Source organism: Onychomys torridus, chromosome 8 (assembly GCF_903995425.1).
Source record: "Onychomys torridus chromosome 8, mOncTor1.1, whole genome shotgun sequence".
Lineage (NCBI taxonomy): Eukaryota > Metazoa > Chordata > Mammalia > Rodentia > Cricetidae > Onychomys > Onychomys torridus.
In genome coordinates, this window is record NC_050450.1 from 46743171 (window position 1) to 46759593 (window position 16423).

Here is a 16423-nt window from a genome sequence, read left to right on the forward strand (position 1 = left end):
GGCCGAGCCTCTCCCCCTGCATCAAGGCTGAGCAAAGCATCCCACCACAGGGAATGGGCTCCAAAAAGCCAATTCATGCACCCAGAATAAGTCCTGGTCCCATGGCCAGGGTCCCCACAAACATATCAAGCCACACAACTGTCACACACATTCAGAGGGCCTAGTTAGGTCCCATGTAGGTTCCCCAGCTGTCCGTCCAGAGTCCGTGAGCTCCTACTAGCTCAGGTCAGCTCCATCTGGACCCCTTTTACTATACATCTTTTAGCCTTTTTGACTGCACAAACAAACTTAAGACTGTCGAGCTACACCTGGATCCTCCACATGGCTCTCTTGGCTGGTTCTGACTGCTTCTAGATTCCTGAGAGCCAAGCCTAAACCTCACAGCCTGGTCAGAGGTTCATGACCAAGAACTGCATTAAACCTTCCTAGCTGCGGAAGCTTCCTGAGCTGCTACACAGGTTTTACTTAGCTTGCCGTTTTTATTTAGCACTGCTGGCTGAACAGCAGTGCCTCTTAAAGGGGCTGTGTCCTTTTACTTTTCATTTTTTCTCCCAGCTTTCTCAGTACCTACATGGAAATTCAGCCCCATATTGGGTGTGACAATGTTGTTGGTTGTTTTTAATCTTTTGTTGGGGGCCCACCACCCATCTCCCAAATAAATCACATACATGGAGGCTTATTCTTACTTATAACCCAGCCTTAGCTTGGCTTGTTTCTTGCCAACTTTTTTATAACTTAAATTATCCCCTCAATGTTTTGTGTCTGGGCTTTTTCTTTTTCTTTCTTTTTTTTTTTTTTTTCACTTCTGAAATCTTATTTTCACTTTTACTCTGTGGCTGGATGTGTGGCTGAGTGGTTGGCCCCTGTAGTCCTCTTCTTCTAGCTCCTTCTTTCTCTCTTCTTCCAGATTTCTCCTTCTCTCTGTTTTCCAGCCCACCTATCCTCTCTCCTGCCTTGCTATTGGCTGTTCAGCTCTTTATTAGACCATCAGGTGTTTTAGACAAACAAAGTAACACAGCTTCACAGAGGTAAATAAATGCAACATAAACAAAAGAAACACACCTTAAAACAATATTCTACAAAATAGGGTGAAATTTAACATCTTAAATCTTATGTTTTGTTTATGTAGCCAAAATTATTGTCTCCTTAAAATAATTGTTTTACTATAAGATTATTTCTTAGTCTCTTGAAAACCATAAAGTAAAAACTTATACACAAACATGAAGTAAAAAGAAAAAGATCTGAATAATATTACTAGAGAAAATAATCTAACTCATCTTATGCAGTAAGAAAAGAGAACAGGAGGAATGTACCAGAAAATTAGGAAACAGGAGCTGGTGCAAATGTGTGCTCTTGTTTATGATATCTCCATGGTGACAGTGGACTGCATTATCCAGTTGGAACATGCAGAATGGAGCTGCTGAATGGGTAAAAGATAAGGTCCAATATGATAACTCTATTAAATCTGCTTCACCAATTAGTTCAGTTCTTGGCACTTGGGTGACTCACAACTACATGTAAATCAAGCTTAAGAGAAACTGATAACCTCCTTTGGCCTCTGTTGACACTGCACACACATACACATGCACTCATAGTTACACCTCACAGAAACACATATATCCATATAGCGTGCATGCACACACACATATATTCACACAGAAAAACAAACATATATATACACACACACTCACATACCACACACTCACACACAAATATACACAAACACTCATGCACATAAACACAAAGATATAAACACACAAAGACATAAACACATACAAACACATATGTATACACACAAATACAGACACACACAAAAACACATATACATATACAGGCACACAAACACACATACCCATAAAAATAAAATCTTTGTTTTAAAGCAAAGGAAAATGGTTTAATTACTGAATTCTAACAAGTGTTCCAAAAGTAACAACAAATATCTAACTGTTCCAAATATTAAGGAAGGGGAATACTTCCCAAATCCTCACAGCAGGCTGGTACTGTTCTGATACACACAGCAAGGATACACATAGCAAAAACTATGGAACAACATCTAAGATAAACATTTCACACCAACTTCATAGCAGAATACTGGCAAATTATATTTATACCCCATTAAAAATATTGCTCACCATGCCAAATGGAAAACATCCCAGGAATGCCAGATTGTTCAATGCTCATGAATAAAGAAAGGAATGAAACCCATTTAATTATGTCAATACACAGAGCAAACCCATTTCACAGAGCCAGCATCTCTTTCTGATGAAATCTTCCAGCAAGTCAGATGTAGAAAGTCCATATGAGAGGACATATCATGCTCTCAGGCACGTGAGCATCATACAAATAACATAAGCACAAGATCTGGAACAACAGATGTGTAAAGGAAAAGAAAGGAAACTTCATTCCAAATTACTTATTTTACTGTTTCTTGAAAGAGGGGTTTCACACCCAATAGTTTCTTCAGGGCCTCTGTGACATTCTTATTCCTAAGACTGTAGATTAGTGGGTTCAACAGAGGGGTGAGTATTGTGTAAAACACAGACACAACCATGTCCTTCTCATGGGTGTGGAAGGAGGCAGGGAGCATGTAGGTGTAGACAGCAGCACCATAGAAGAGGATGACCACAGTCATGTGGGAGGAGCAGGTAGCCAGGGCCTTCTTCCTGCCCTCTGCTGACTTCATCCTGTGAACAGTGAGGAGGATGGAAAGGTTATGTCAGTGGCAGAAGCCTTCCCACCACAGCTACTGTGTCCAGGTGTGGCCTCTCTGTCCTCTCTCTGCTTATATTGGAAGGAACCCACCATGCCTCCTCCACATGCTGTGTGTGGTGGCACCATCTCTCACCTAATACAGCAACTGCAGGACCTGACCAAGGGCAACAGCCATGTTGTGGCCCTGGAGTGAGCCTATCTGACTATCAGAGCAGAATGATGGAAAACCTGCAGAGCCCCGAGAGGCACCCCTCGCCTCAGCCTTGCTGAAGGAGACAAGTGAATCTGGCACAAGCCTGAGAGTCTCCTAGCCTATGTGGAGGTCCGAGGAAGATGAGGGAGAAGGGGAGACATCTGAGGATAAGATGATTCTGTCTTGGCAGGAGTGAAAAGTGCATCTTCATGCCCCATGGAACTTCAGGGAGACAGAGACACAGGTCACACAGTGCCCAGGAGGGCACTACCTCCAGAGGAAAGTGCCTCAGCCTGATGCAGCGGGGTATTGATAGACACTGAATTTAAATAGGGCAGTCTGAACTGCTGGTTCTGTTTTATTGTTGTTTGGTTTTTTGTTTGTTTGTTTTGGCCAGCTTGGTCTACATAACGAGTTTCAGGACAGCTAGAGCTGTGATAGAGAAACAGCTAAAAAAAACCAAACCAAAATATGTATGTGTGTGTGTGTGTGTGTGTGTGTGTGTGTGTGTGTGTGTGTGTGTACTGACCTGTGCCAAGTCTCTGCTCTGCAGGTGGCTCGGGGGTGAGTATATCACAGTGAATAGATGAATAGAGATTCAGTTTCCACAGAGAGAGAGAATGTACAAGGGTACTTAAGTACAGAACCAGCAAGATGTGAATCAGGCATGTGTATATAACATGTTAGGCCATTATATTTGGACCCCTGGGGCAGTCACAATCCAAGGTTGGCTGAAGCATGGAGCCCCTGGAGAAACCGAGGTGGAGATGAGGGGATGAAGCTAGGTGAGTTCGGGTTTCCACGCTGTCCAGTACACACACCCTTACTTCTTGCTTTGTTTATATAATGTTGCTTTGTTTTAAATGTGCTGATCAGACCTAGTTTAAAACCCTGGCTAGGGATGGGTCTGTTTCCTTCACTGAACCTCTGATTAAGTCCACACCCCAACCCCTGTCCCTTATCCGGCTTAACCACTCCTGGCCACCTCACCAGCCTTAACTCCTCAGGAGTGGAGTAGCAGACAATTGAGTTACCACACCATGCCCGAACCCCCCAGAAGCCGGGCAAATCTGCTGTACACGCTGTGTGTAATGCAGGTCTGATAGCCCCAACCTCCCACTACCCCATCCTAAGGGTTTTCCTCCACCAATGGCCCTTCTCCGCTGACCACCCCAGCGTCCTCACCTGGATCTGTTCTTTCCTTGCCCTGTTGCTGGAGTGAGAGATCCCTTAAATTTGCATGACCCTTTTCTTAGAATTGTTGCCCTCTGCTGGCCATATCTAGAATCACAGCTGTGGAGTACCTGCGCCCAACCAGCTGCAGGGCCTTTGCCTGGTCTTCAAACTACGCATTTTTAGTATTTCACACTTTATTACACATTGAAATAGTAAATAGTGACACATGAACACAATAATAATAAAATAAAAAACAGTAGTTCTAATAATAAATACTACATATTATTGTCATTATACACAGACTTGGGATTTATCTTTAAATCTTTTAATAAATGCCTGTAGGCTTAATTCATGTATGATATATCTGTTCAGATTAAGTCTTGTTTGCATCATGGAACGTTTGCCCATAAAAATTATGTATTAAAATAGAGAAGTAAGAATTAGTTCCATACAAACAGAAGTAAAGGGAACTCCTGAGAACCAAGCCAGCACTACAGAATATTCTTACAAAAATAATGAACATGAAGGAGCAAGGAAGACGGTTTCTCACAAATACATGGCAGAATACAACCCATGAAAGCAGTAGAGGGACGGAGGAGGATCGGGAAATAACCAGTCACGTCTGGCACAGCAGACCGGAAAGCAGCCAACATCAATTACCAGGGAATAGAGAAAAGTAATAATAACCAGCCGATCAGAGTAACAAACAATAAAATCCCAGCAGTAGCAAACTCTTCTCAATTCCAACCTTGAGTGCAAATAGCCTTAACTCACCAATTACAAGATGCAGACTAGTTAGATTAGAAAGCATGGTCAAGAAACACACACGGGTAGGAACAGCATCTATAAACCGAGATGCAAACCAGCAGAGCAACAGAGGAGAGTGGGAAGTCGGAACTCAAGCTAAGCAAGTGGAAGCCACCACCATCAAGCTGGGGTAGCTGTCATTATAAATGATACAGAAGGTTTTGAAGCTAATCATGAGAGTGAAAGGGAACTGTTACATATCCATAAAGGGAATGGAGTTCACACAGACGCCTGCAGAACTTTCTTCCCAGGAGATGGAAACACACACTCTTCTCAACAGCACACAGAACCTTCTGTAAAATTGATGGCATTACAGGCCACAAAGCAAACTTTAATCAGCAAAAAAAGACATAATTTCCTGCATCCTAAAGGTTCCACAACTTTTCAAAACAGTGCCACTAGCTGAGGATCAGGGGTGAGCCTGGGGGGCCCCTTAACAGTCAAATCATAAGAGCTTCTGTCTATTCTGTAGTACACGAGAGATCACATTAGATTCTTATCACACTCACTAAATTCAACAAAATTGCAGGGTACAAAGTCAACACATGACAACAAGTAGGATCTATAGACTCAATCAATGAACAATGGAAAAAATAAGAAGACAATGCTATTTACAATAATTTTTACAACGAAGCAGAAGATCTCTGCACTGGTAACTAAAGGACACATTTGATGCAAGTTAACAAGGACGGACAAATACAGACATCCATATTCATGCCTGGAAGACTTGGTATTGTTTAAATCTTGATGCCCCTCAGCACATTGACACATAAAATGAAATTCCTGGTAAAAATCACAGTGGGGTTTACCAGAAGTAGAAAAATGCATGCTAAAATACATGGACATTGTGCTGGCTGGTCTTATGTCAGCTTGACACACAAAATAGAGTCATCTGAAAGGAGGGAACCTCAACTAAGAAGATGCTTCCGTAAGATCTGGCTGTAGGACATTTTCTTAATTCCTGATTGATGGGGTGCCCAGTCCATTGTGAGTGGGGCTACCTGTAGGCTGGTGGTCCTAGGTTCCGTAAGAAAGCAGACTGAGCGAGCCATGGGAGGCAAGCCAGTATAAGCATCACCCTTCCATGGACTCTGCATCAGCTCCTGCCTTCAACTTCCTGCCATGCATGAGTGCCTACCCTGACTTCCTTCAATGATAAACAGTGAAATGGAAGTGTAAGCTAAATAAACCCTTTCCTCTCCAACTTGCATTTTTTGGTCATGGTGTTTCATCACAGCAAGACAGATATTTTGAGGGATCCTAGATAACTGTTGTGGAACCTTGAGGAGGTGGAGCCTTGCTGGAAGAAGTGGGTCATTGGGGACAGGCCTTAGAGTTTGACAGTCCAGCTGTCCCACTTCCTGTCTGTTCGCTGCTTCCTGATTTGAGATGCAGTATAAACAGTCCCCCTCCCCAGTGTTCCTGTGGCTTTACTCTGTCCCCCATGATGGACTGCATCACCTTGAACTTTAAGTCTAAATCCTTCCTTCCTTAAGTGGATTTTGTTGGATGTTTCTCACTTTAGATTAAAGCAACAAGAAAAATAGCTAATTCAGAATCCCATTTCAGTTGGCTGGTAGTAGAGATATTCCCAGTTTGTTTCCATTTGGATTCTTCTCTTGCTTCTGATTGTAATGGGAAAGATTTCAGTCTTACACCATTAAGGGATACATTGGCTATGGATGTCAATACACAGTCATACTTCTAGTACTATATGCATTTTATCTTATTTCTAATTGTTTCATTGATTTTTATTCCTTGCTGTTTATTGTGTGTTGAGGTATGGTGCTTATATGTGTCATAGTAGATGTGTGGAGGTCAGGTATCTCCTTCCACTTGTGTGTCCCAGGAATCAAACACATGGCATCAGGCTCAGCAAAGGTGCATTTGCCTGCTCAGCAATTCTGATGTCCCCATATTAATATTGAAAAGATAGCTTTCTGTTGCTTTTTTACTCTTTGGCTTTTGGGGGGCCTGCCACCCAGCTCCCAAATAAGTACACAGAGTCTTATTATTACTTATAAATGTCTGACCTTAGCTTGGCTTATTTCTAGACCTTAGTTTTTCTTTAATTATCCCCTCTGGGCTTTTATCTTTCTGTATTCTATATACTTTTCTTTACCTCTTACTCTGTGGTTTGCTGTGTAGCTGGGTGGTTGGACCCAGGTGTCCTCTCTTTTTCTTTTCTTGCTCCTCCTATTTTTTCTTTCCATTTTTTCTCTCTGCCTGCCAGCTCCACCTATTTCTTTCTCCTGTCTAGCTATTGGCCATTCAGCTCTTTATTAGAACAATTGGGTGTTTCAGGCAGGCAAAACAACACAATATCACAGAGTTAAACAAATACAATATAAAAGAATGCAACACATCTTTGCATCATTAAACAAATATTCCACAGCATGAAAGAATGTAACATACCTTTAAGTAATATTCCACAACAGATTTTTTTAAATTTTTATTCTTTTCCTACATTTATCTAACTATTATATGCACTTATTTTATTATTGAGGATTTTGTTCTTTTTATCCCTTGCTGCTTATCATCTCCTTCCTTCAGAGTGCCCCTCTCTGCCTTTTACTTTGCCTTCTTCTGTGCTTTCTCCACTCCTGCTGTCTTAGTCAGGCACCTAGTTCTACATTTACCCTAAATGACTTTGAACATCACAGCACAATCTTCATTATTGTTTACCATTTGAGTTCTATAGTTATTGATAATATGTTACTATGATGTAATTAGTTGTGAGCATATTTTATATATTGTTCAGCTTAATATTGTTATTGTTGTGGTAGTTTTCTTTCTCTTTCTGGTTGATTCTGGGAGTTGAGTCCTTAAGGAGAGACTCCTTGAAAAGAAGACACTTAAAACCTGGAGATAACCAAGCCAACAAATATGCAAATAATCACACAAGAAACAAACAAACAAAACAACATGACTTCTCAAAAAGAGCCCCCTTCATTACTGAAGTGTGTAAAATGTCAGAAGAAGAATTCCAAAAGCTACATGAAAACTAAAAATTAACCAGTTATTCCAAAGAAGATATAAAGAAAAGGAGAATGATTGAAGTAAAGAAACCAATTCAGGATCTAGCTGAGAAAGTTAGAAACACATGAAAAAAAAAAAAAAAAAAAAAAAACAGCAACATAGATGAAGAAGTCAGTCAGCACAAGGAACCAAGAAGTTGCCACCATCAATGAAGATGTCAGAACCACAAATGAAGAAGTCAGCACTGTGGATGAAGATGTCAACATTATGGGTAAAGTCATCACCACTGATGATAAAGAAATCAGCAGCATGGATGAAGTCAGCATCATGTATAAAGAAGTCACCATCATAGATGATGAAATCAGCACCAAGTCAGCATCAGGGATGACAAAGCCAGCACCATAGATAAAGAAGTCAGCATTGGCTGGGTGGTGGTGGCACACGCCTTTAATCCCAGCGCTCAGGAGGCAGAGGCAGGCGGATCTTTGTGAGTTCGAGGCCAGCCTGGTCTACAGAGTGAGATCCAGGAAAGGCACAAAGCTACACAGAGAAACCCTGTCTCAAAAAACCAAAACAAAACCAAAAAACCAAACAAACAAACAAACAAAAAGTCAGCATCACGGATGATGATGTCAGCACCATGGGTAAGGAAGTCAGCACCATGAGTAAAGATGTCAGCACCATGACCAGAAATTCAGCAAGAAAATGGAGATAAGGGAAATATAAATAGATAGAAAAGTCAGAAGGCTCAATGAATTAAATAAAACATCGTGAGAAGCATCACCAGTAGCTGAGATCAAGCAGAAGAAGGAGTATCATCAATAAAGAAAGAAGACTGGAGAGAAGGTTCAGTTACTAAGACACTTGCTGCTCTTGCACATGATCCTGGTTTGGTTTCCAGCACCCACATCAGGCAGCTCACAATGACCTGTAACTCCAGTTCCTGGGGATCTTATGCCTTCTTCTGTCCTCCACAGGCACACACACACACACACACACACACACACACACACACACACACACGAATGAAATAAATCTGAAATACTGAAATAAATAAAAATTTAAAGAAAGAAAGAAAATAAGGAGCATGACTGCCACTCTCCAGCCCTCTTGGGTATGAGAAATGACAGAACATAAGAATCCATGAGGTGGAAGAAACTAGTGCACCACTGTAGTAAATAAATGGTAAGGGGTTTCTCTAAACACTGAAAACAGCATTGCCGTAGGATCCAGCTATTGCTCTCCTGGGGCAAACCTGCGGGCATGAAGGCACACATACCCATGTTTACTGTAGCACTACTCACAATAGATATTTGGAACAAGACTAGCTGCCTATCAGCAGATGAATGGATAATGACATGTGGTGTTTATAGTCTATGGAGCATTCAGCCATAAAGAGTCAAATCTTATCATATGCAGAAACTTTAATGCAATGGATTGTCACCTTGAGTGAAATGAGCTAGACTTAGACAGAAAAGCATCACATCTCTTCTCCTATGCAGAATCATTGAAAATAAAAGATAGACTTAAGTAGATGAAAGGAGACCAGAGGGACAAAGGGGAGGAGGGAGGAGAAAGAGGGCAGGAGAGGATGCATGTGTTCAGAACACAGTGTGTGCGTGCATGTCTGGGCTGATCACAGTGAAATCCACAGATTCCCTGCAATACATACAATTGAATAATTATAATAAAAACCAAAAATACAAAATAAGAAAAAATAGGGTGTCAAGAACAATGCTTTTAGTTGTTTTCTACTTAAACTTCCAAGCTGAGATGTTTTTCTCAGAGAAGAAATGCAATTTTATTATGTCACCATGATTGGGGAATTTTAAGTTGTATTAATGATCATTTGACACTGACAGTAAGTGGAAAAATAATTAATTTGTTTTTATTTTTCTTGCATGAAGTAACTGGTTCCCTTGGGGACCTACCTAAAACTTTGCTTTGTTAATGGGTTTTACAAAACTCAGTCATCTCCAGTCTGGATTTATGTCTAGACATCAACTTTATTTACTTTCATTTCAGGAAAATCCTAGTAAATATAAAGTTGAGATGAGTATAAAAGGAATACAGAGAATGTGGATAACTATCATAAAATAATGGGAGCTCGAGGAACAAGATCCATGTATTTGTGATCACAGCTGAGCAGCACACGGTACAGAGAGAAGAGAATCTCTGGGTGTGTTACACATGTGCTCTCATGCTGGCAGATGGCTGTGGTTCTGATACTGCCTCCTTTATAGATAAAACCAAGAAACTGGTCCTTTTCAGAAAATTTCATTTATATTTTGCCAATATTGAGCACAGACTAATGGCTTTCCCAGCATCAGGGAGCTGAGCAGGTATGTCAACTGCCTTTCTCTGCCAAACTCATCTCCTTCCTCATTCAAAGGGTGTTCTCTCTCTCTCTCTCTCTCTCTCTCTCTCTCTCTCTCTCTCTCTCTCTCTCTCTCTCTGTGTGTGTGTGTGTGTGTGTGTGTGTGTGTGTGTGTGTGTGTGTGTGTTTTCAAAAACATTGGGGGAGAGAGTAGTTTTTTTTACAAATCTAGGAAAGCATTTTATGTGAAATTTCTTACAGGGAAGTAAGGAGAGAACTCGAGCAGGACAAAGAAGAAGCATTGCCAGTGTGAGTGGTTGGAAACAGGAGCCATGGTGAGGTGGGAGGGATGTAACTGAGTGAAGATTGGGCTCTGTGTCTATGACTGACAGACTTCTATGCACAAAATATTCTCAAACGCATCATGTTTTATTATTGTGTTGCTGTGTCAACAAAAGCTAGCATTTGCACCTGTGTTGTGTGATATTCTATACGTTACTGAGCCAGCCTAGACCTGCCATTCAGCATATTCAAAAACTTAATTCATAATTTCTTAAAGAAGTGTATGCTTCTAAATGTACATCTGGGAGGAATAACCCTGCAAAGACTATTTTACAATGTGCTTAATATAACAAACAAAATCTTGCTATTGAGATTCTGAAAGATAAATGGTACAGGCTTTCTTGTAATGCAGACGTTGGATTTAAATTTGTATATAATATACAGATGTACTTGTGAAACTAGAAAGGGGACCATGGACCATGACAGGGAAGAAGAGATCTTCAGGCAGTGAGTGCAAAAGAGAAGGAAATGGAACGCATAAGGGTAAGGAAATGGGCAGAAGGAGGACTATGTGGGGAGGAGGGAGAGCAGCCAGATGGGAATGATGGGGTGTGGAGTGATCAAGGAAGATAAGAGCCAAGTGTGTAGGAAAACACCTGATGAAACACAGTACACTGCATGCCAACTTAATAATAAGAAAACTGACTTGGAGACAACTATATTCTCTGAGACTGTCACTAGAAATCTGAAAGCCAGAAGTCTGGGTGACCTCACTGTATTGTTTTTGCTAATCCTGACCTGGTTAACCAGTTTAAACACTACCTACCGCAGTATTCCACCTGTATAAACCTATTGTCTATATAGACTTGGAATGTCAAATCCCTTGTTTGGCTCAATGAACTTTGTAAATATCAATTACCAGCCTAGTTGAAGGAGAATGGAATTATTTTCAACATTCACATTTTTACTCATGATGTCAGACAAGTCACTTTATCTTACTGAAGTTACTGCTGGCTTTTAAGAGTCAGATAATTAAAAGGTGCAGTTAGTGAACCACAGAGGAGTGCCCTGTAGTCTGTATGATATGATGTAGCAATGGCAAAATTATCCCTTGTGTAATTTCCCCAAAATGGTCAGTCATAGTTGGGGAGTGGTGGGTTCCATTTGTGTCTGGAAGGCTCTCACAGAGAGGCCATCATTTAAATTTAGGATATGCATTACCTTCGGCACTAAAACAAATGTGAAGGGAGCTGACCCGACCTAAGAGTTTTCATGTGGGGTCCTTTGATTTCTTCTCATTTGAACAGGGATGGCTCAGTAGCAGGCATGGGACCCCAGAATTCCAGCACCCTCACTGAGCTGGTCCTTGTGGGGTTTTCTGATCACCCCCAGACTGAGATTCCCCTCTTCCTCTTCTTCTCCCTGGTCTACCTAGCGAACTGTTTGGGGAACACAGCTGTCATCACATTAGTGGTTCTAGACCCCTCTCTGCAGACACCCATGTATTTCTTCCTCTGCCACCTGGCTTTCCTCAATGGATTCTTCAGCACAGTTGTGACTCCAAAGATGCTCTTCAATTTTCTTGCGAGCAGGAAGGTCATCTCTTACCCATTCTGCCTGGCTCAGACCTACCTCACCCTATTCTTGGAGTCAACAGAGTGCTTTCTCCTTGCAGTGATGGCCATAGATCGCTACGTGGCCATCTGCTATCCGCTGAGGTACCTTCTCATCATGAGCTGGGTGGTGTGTATAGCTCTGGCTGTGGCAGTCTGGGTCACAGGCTTTTGTGCCTCAGTTATACCTCTCTATGTTGTAATCCTTCCACTCTGCGGTCCTTATGTTGTTGACTATCTTTTCTGTGAACTGCCCATCCTTCTGCACATGTTCTGTGCAGACACATCTCTGCAGGAGGCCGTGATGGCCATCGGAGGGGCTGGCACAGTGCTATTCCCTTTCCTCCTGATTGTCCTCTCCTACCTTCGCATCTTGGTGGCTGTAATAAGAATAGACTCAGTTGAGGGCAGAAGAAAGGCCTTTTCAACATGTGCTTCACACTTGGCTGTGGTGACCATCTATTATGGAACGGGGCTGATCAGGTACTTGAGACCCAAGTCCCTTTACTCTGCCGAGGGAGACAAGCTGATCTCTGTGTTCTATGCCGTCATCGGTCCCGCACTGAACCCGTTCATCTACAGCCTGCGGAACAAGGAGGTGCAGTGTGCCATGAGGAGAGTGGTAGAGAGGTACAAAAAAGGCACAAGAATCACATTCTAGAACCCTCAGGAGCGGAGCACTATGTTCATTTGCCTGACAGGTTCACGCCCACATTCTGTGAGAATAAAACTCACCAGTGGCAATTTCTGCTTGCCAGAACTGCTGATGAAGAGACTCATATTTTGACAGATTCCCCCCCCCCAAATATTTTTGTTTCATATCTGTCACCTCTATGGGTAAATATTGATGTGCATCGATAGTCAACATGTCATCTGTTAGCTCAATCAAATATGGATAATAGATCTAAGAATATACATGAGAACGTGAAATTCATGTCAACAATGTCACTGATCACATTCTCTATAGTCTTCTCTCTCTCTCTCTCTCTCTCTCTCTCTCTCTCTCTCTGTGTGTGTGTGTGTGTGTGTGTGTGTGTGTGTGTGTGTTTCTCTCATTTTGATTTTGTGAGACAGTGGCTCACTCTGTAGCTCAGGTTGGCCTTGGCTTCCTGAGGGCTAGCATTGTTAATGTGTACCACCACACTTGGGGTTGGCTCAACTTTCTATATATTCATCAGACCCCACATTGTGACAAATGCTGGGCTCTTGGTCCCTAATCAGCTGCACTTCATTGAGGAACTTAATCTCAAAGTAAACCCCAGCTCTTCCAGAATTAAAGGCAATGAAAATCACACAACATGCATGTGATTCAATGTCACAAGATGAAACCATGTAGAAGTTACTGAGAGACGTCTTGTGATGCTGAATATTGAATTCAAGATACTTTGTGTGCCGGCCTGCAAGGATGAGCCCATTTAAAGGAGCATAGACTTCCATTCTCGTATTTATGTGTTTGTTTAAATGTCCTCTACTTTGGATTATTTTAGAAAAAAAGTGTGTGCTTTCCTTAAATTTAAAATAGATCTGTCACTCTAGCTCCATAGGAACTGATGCCCTTTCCTGACCTGTCTTGGTAGCGCACTCACATGTGCACATCCACATCCAGACAAACCCACATGCACATGAATATATATATAGAGAGAGATAGATATATATTAAACTTAAAGGATATTCTTTTTAATTTATTTCATATGGGTGATAGCTCAAAACAAGTAACAGTAAATTTTATTAACTTACTTATGTGTACTTAAATAGATTGGTTATAATATATAAACAAGTACATATTTTAAAAGTCTATATATTGGTTGTTATAATATTGCTAATTTTGGAGACAAAGTATACATTTGATTCCAGGTTCAGCCATTCTTTTTGCAAAGATTTCTATTTGAAAAAACAGGAAAGCTGATATACATGTAGATAAGCACATCGTTCTAAAAGTAAACATTTGTTGTTATCATTCTGAAGACAAGGTGTCCCTTTCTACTGTCTTTCTAATTACTGTTGGCAACTGATGGCCCACACTAGTGAATATTCCTTTTTATAGGCAGGCAGTGCATTCAGGATAGATCTTTTTTTAAAAAAAATATTTATTTATTTTTACTTTATGTGCATTGGTGTTTTGCCTGCACAAATATCTGTGTGAGGGTGTCAGGTCTCCTAGAACTAGAGTTACAAACAGTTGTGAGCTGCCATGTGGTTGCTGGGAATTAAACCCAGGTCCTCTGGAAGAGCAGCCAGTGCTCCTAACCACTGAGCCATCCCTCCAGCACTTCATAATAGATCTTATATCCACATTATAGTTAAATATAGAGCCTAAGGAACCTGATGTCTCCAGTGAGACACTGCACGTCTGTACCAGGAGTTCACTGGCAGCACCTCCCTGATTTTCAGGAAGAGATCAAGAACTAAAATTTCCAAAACTCTTGGTTTGTTTCCACATTAGAGTATTTGTTACATTTCTGTGTTCAATGGCAGAGGGGAGTAGAAACAGAAGGTAATAGTGGAGTGAGGCAGAGGCACCTCCCAGCACCTGGAGACAGAGGCAAGTGGACCTCTGTGAGTTCAAGGGCAACCAAGGCTGTGTGGTAAGACCCTGTCTCAAAAGAATATGTATGTATACATATATATTATAGACACATGCATTATATGAATATGTCATATATGTGTATATTTTAATATATTGTTTTAGGTATATTATTTATATATATATTATGTTATTTTATATAATACAATATATTATTTATAGTTTTTTGTTCATCCTTTTTATTGTTATTATTTTTTTGTTTTACTTCCGGACCAGTTTCCCCTCCCTCATCTCCTCCCAGTCCTTCCCCCCTGCTGCCCCTCTGTCCCTCCCCCATCCGCTCCTCCTCTTTCATTTCTTTTCAGAAAAATGCAGGCCTCCAATGAATATCAACCAGCAGTTGTTCATCCTTTTTAAAATTCCAATACCAACTCTTTGTATCCAATATTAACTCTTGTATCACGAGCCCATAGCACACAATGAACGTCTGCGTATCTATAAGCGTATCTCATATGGGTTCTAGAATGGATACAACCTTAAGAGGCTGAGAGTTCAAGGGATTTCAGAAGTCGCAGAGAGTCTGTATTGATAAGATAATGAACTAGACCAGTGCTGGGAGGGGCTGCTGGAGCTGCTGAGTCAGGTCTGAGGGAGAAGCTGCAGAATTCAGCTTAAGGCCAGCATCCAAACCTGTTCACATCAGGAGCCAGGAACAGTGAGTCAGGTGGGCAAATGGCAGGGGCTGAGCAGGCCTCATCAAAGTCAGAGAATCAAATGAATTGGAAACTCTAGGGACAGCTGGGAAGTTCTGTGCCTGACTTGCACAGCGGGTATCAGGTCATAAGTTGGTGTGAGGCCGTGCTATCCCATTATTAGGTATCTATCATTTTATGGGGTCTAAGTGAAAACGTGAAACTTTTTCCTTGTTCTGATGTGTCTGGTAAGTCCTTGGGCCTGGTTTTCTGATATGATTGTAGTATAGCCACGTATCCTCACACTCCCAATTCTCTCCAACAAACTTACAGGGTGGCTCCCTTCCTAGTCTCAGAGATAAGTCAGTCACCAGTCTGTACTGAGTGGGTGGTACACGACAGATGGAGAAGTCTCTGGGTCCACCTGGGGGCTTTAGTCATCCTTCTCCCTCAAAATGGAATCAAAAGCTGCTTGCGCAGTGGTGTCTCCTAGGACAATGCACCGCTGGAAAGACCACTGTTTTATACGATGTGAACCAGTTTCAGACACAGCCTGAGCTCAACATGCAAATGATTCTTTTAAGGAGTTCTTCTAGGTCCCAGAGTTTTGTTTCAATTCCAATGGAGCTAAGTATTTGGTTGCTGATACATAAAAGTCCCAAGAACACAGATTTTTCTGCTTTCCAGTGGTTCTCATTGCCTGTTAGTTCCCTAACCTCACTTAAAGAACAAATATGTGACTCATATTCTTTTCTTTAGCTTATTTATCTTTATTTTATGTGTCTGGGTGTTTTACCTGCATGTATGTCAGTGTATCACGTGTGTGCCTGATGCCCATGGAGACCAGAAGAGGACATCAGATCTCCTGGGACTGGAGTTACAGATGGTTGTGAAACACCATGTGGGTGCTGGAAATTGAACCCGGGTCCTCTGCAAGAGCAGCCAGTGCTTTTAACCACTGAGCCACATCTCCAACCCCTGAATCAATTCAAATTCTTATACTGACCATTAATACACTTGAGAAGCTACTGAAACTTGTACTTAATTCTGTAAAAATTACCTCATTTTCACATTTGTTTAGACAAAATAGTGTACTACGTCAAAAATAAGTATGGATTAGCTAGTGAT

General features: G+C 41.4%; 2 protein-coding genes across 2 annotated transcripts in view; both read left to right on the forward strand.

Moving 5' to 3' along the window:
• The window catches only part of LOC118588665 (olfactory receptor 2T4-like), a 4406-nt gene extending 2902 nt beyond the window's left edge, over positions 1-1504 (forward strand). The window contains exon 2 of the mRNA XM_036195231.1: positions 1456-1504. Within this exon, the coding sequence (XP_036051124.1) occupies positions 1456-1504 (49 nt within the window). The remainder of the gene's footprint in view (positions 1-1455) is intronic.
• A 10201-nt stretch (positions 1505-11705) lies between these two features.
• LOC118590417 (olfactory receptor 2A12-like) lies at positions 11706-12795 on the forward strand. Its single transcript, XM_036198413.1, has one exon. It carries the CDS (start codon positions 11739-11741, stop codon positions 12738-12740), a length of 1002 nt encoding a protein of 333 aa, XP_036054306.1. The 5' UTR covers positions 11706-11738; the 3' UTR covers positions 12741-12795.
• Positions 12796-16423: the final 3628 nt, after the last annotated feature.

Excerpts from the sequence above, each read along its gene's own strand:
- LOC118590417 (XM_036198413.1), top strand. The coding sequence starts at position 11,739 with ATGTGGGGTCCTTTGATTTCTTCTCATTTGAACAGGGATGGCTCAGTA.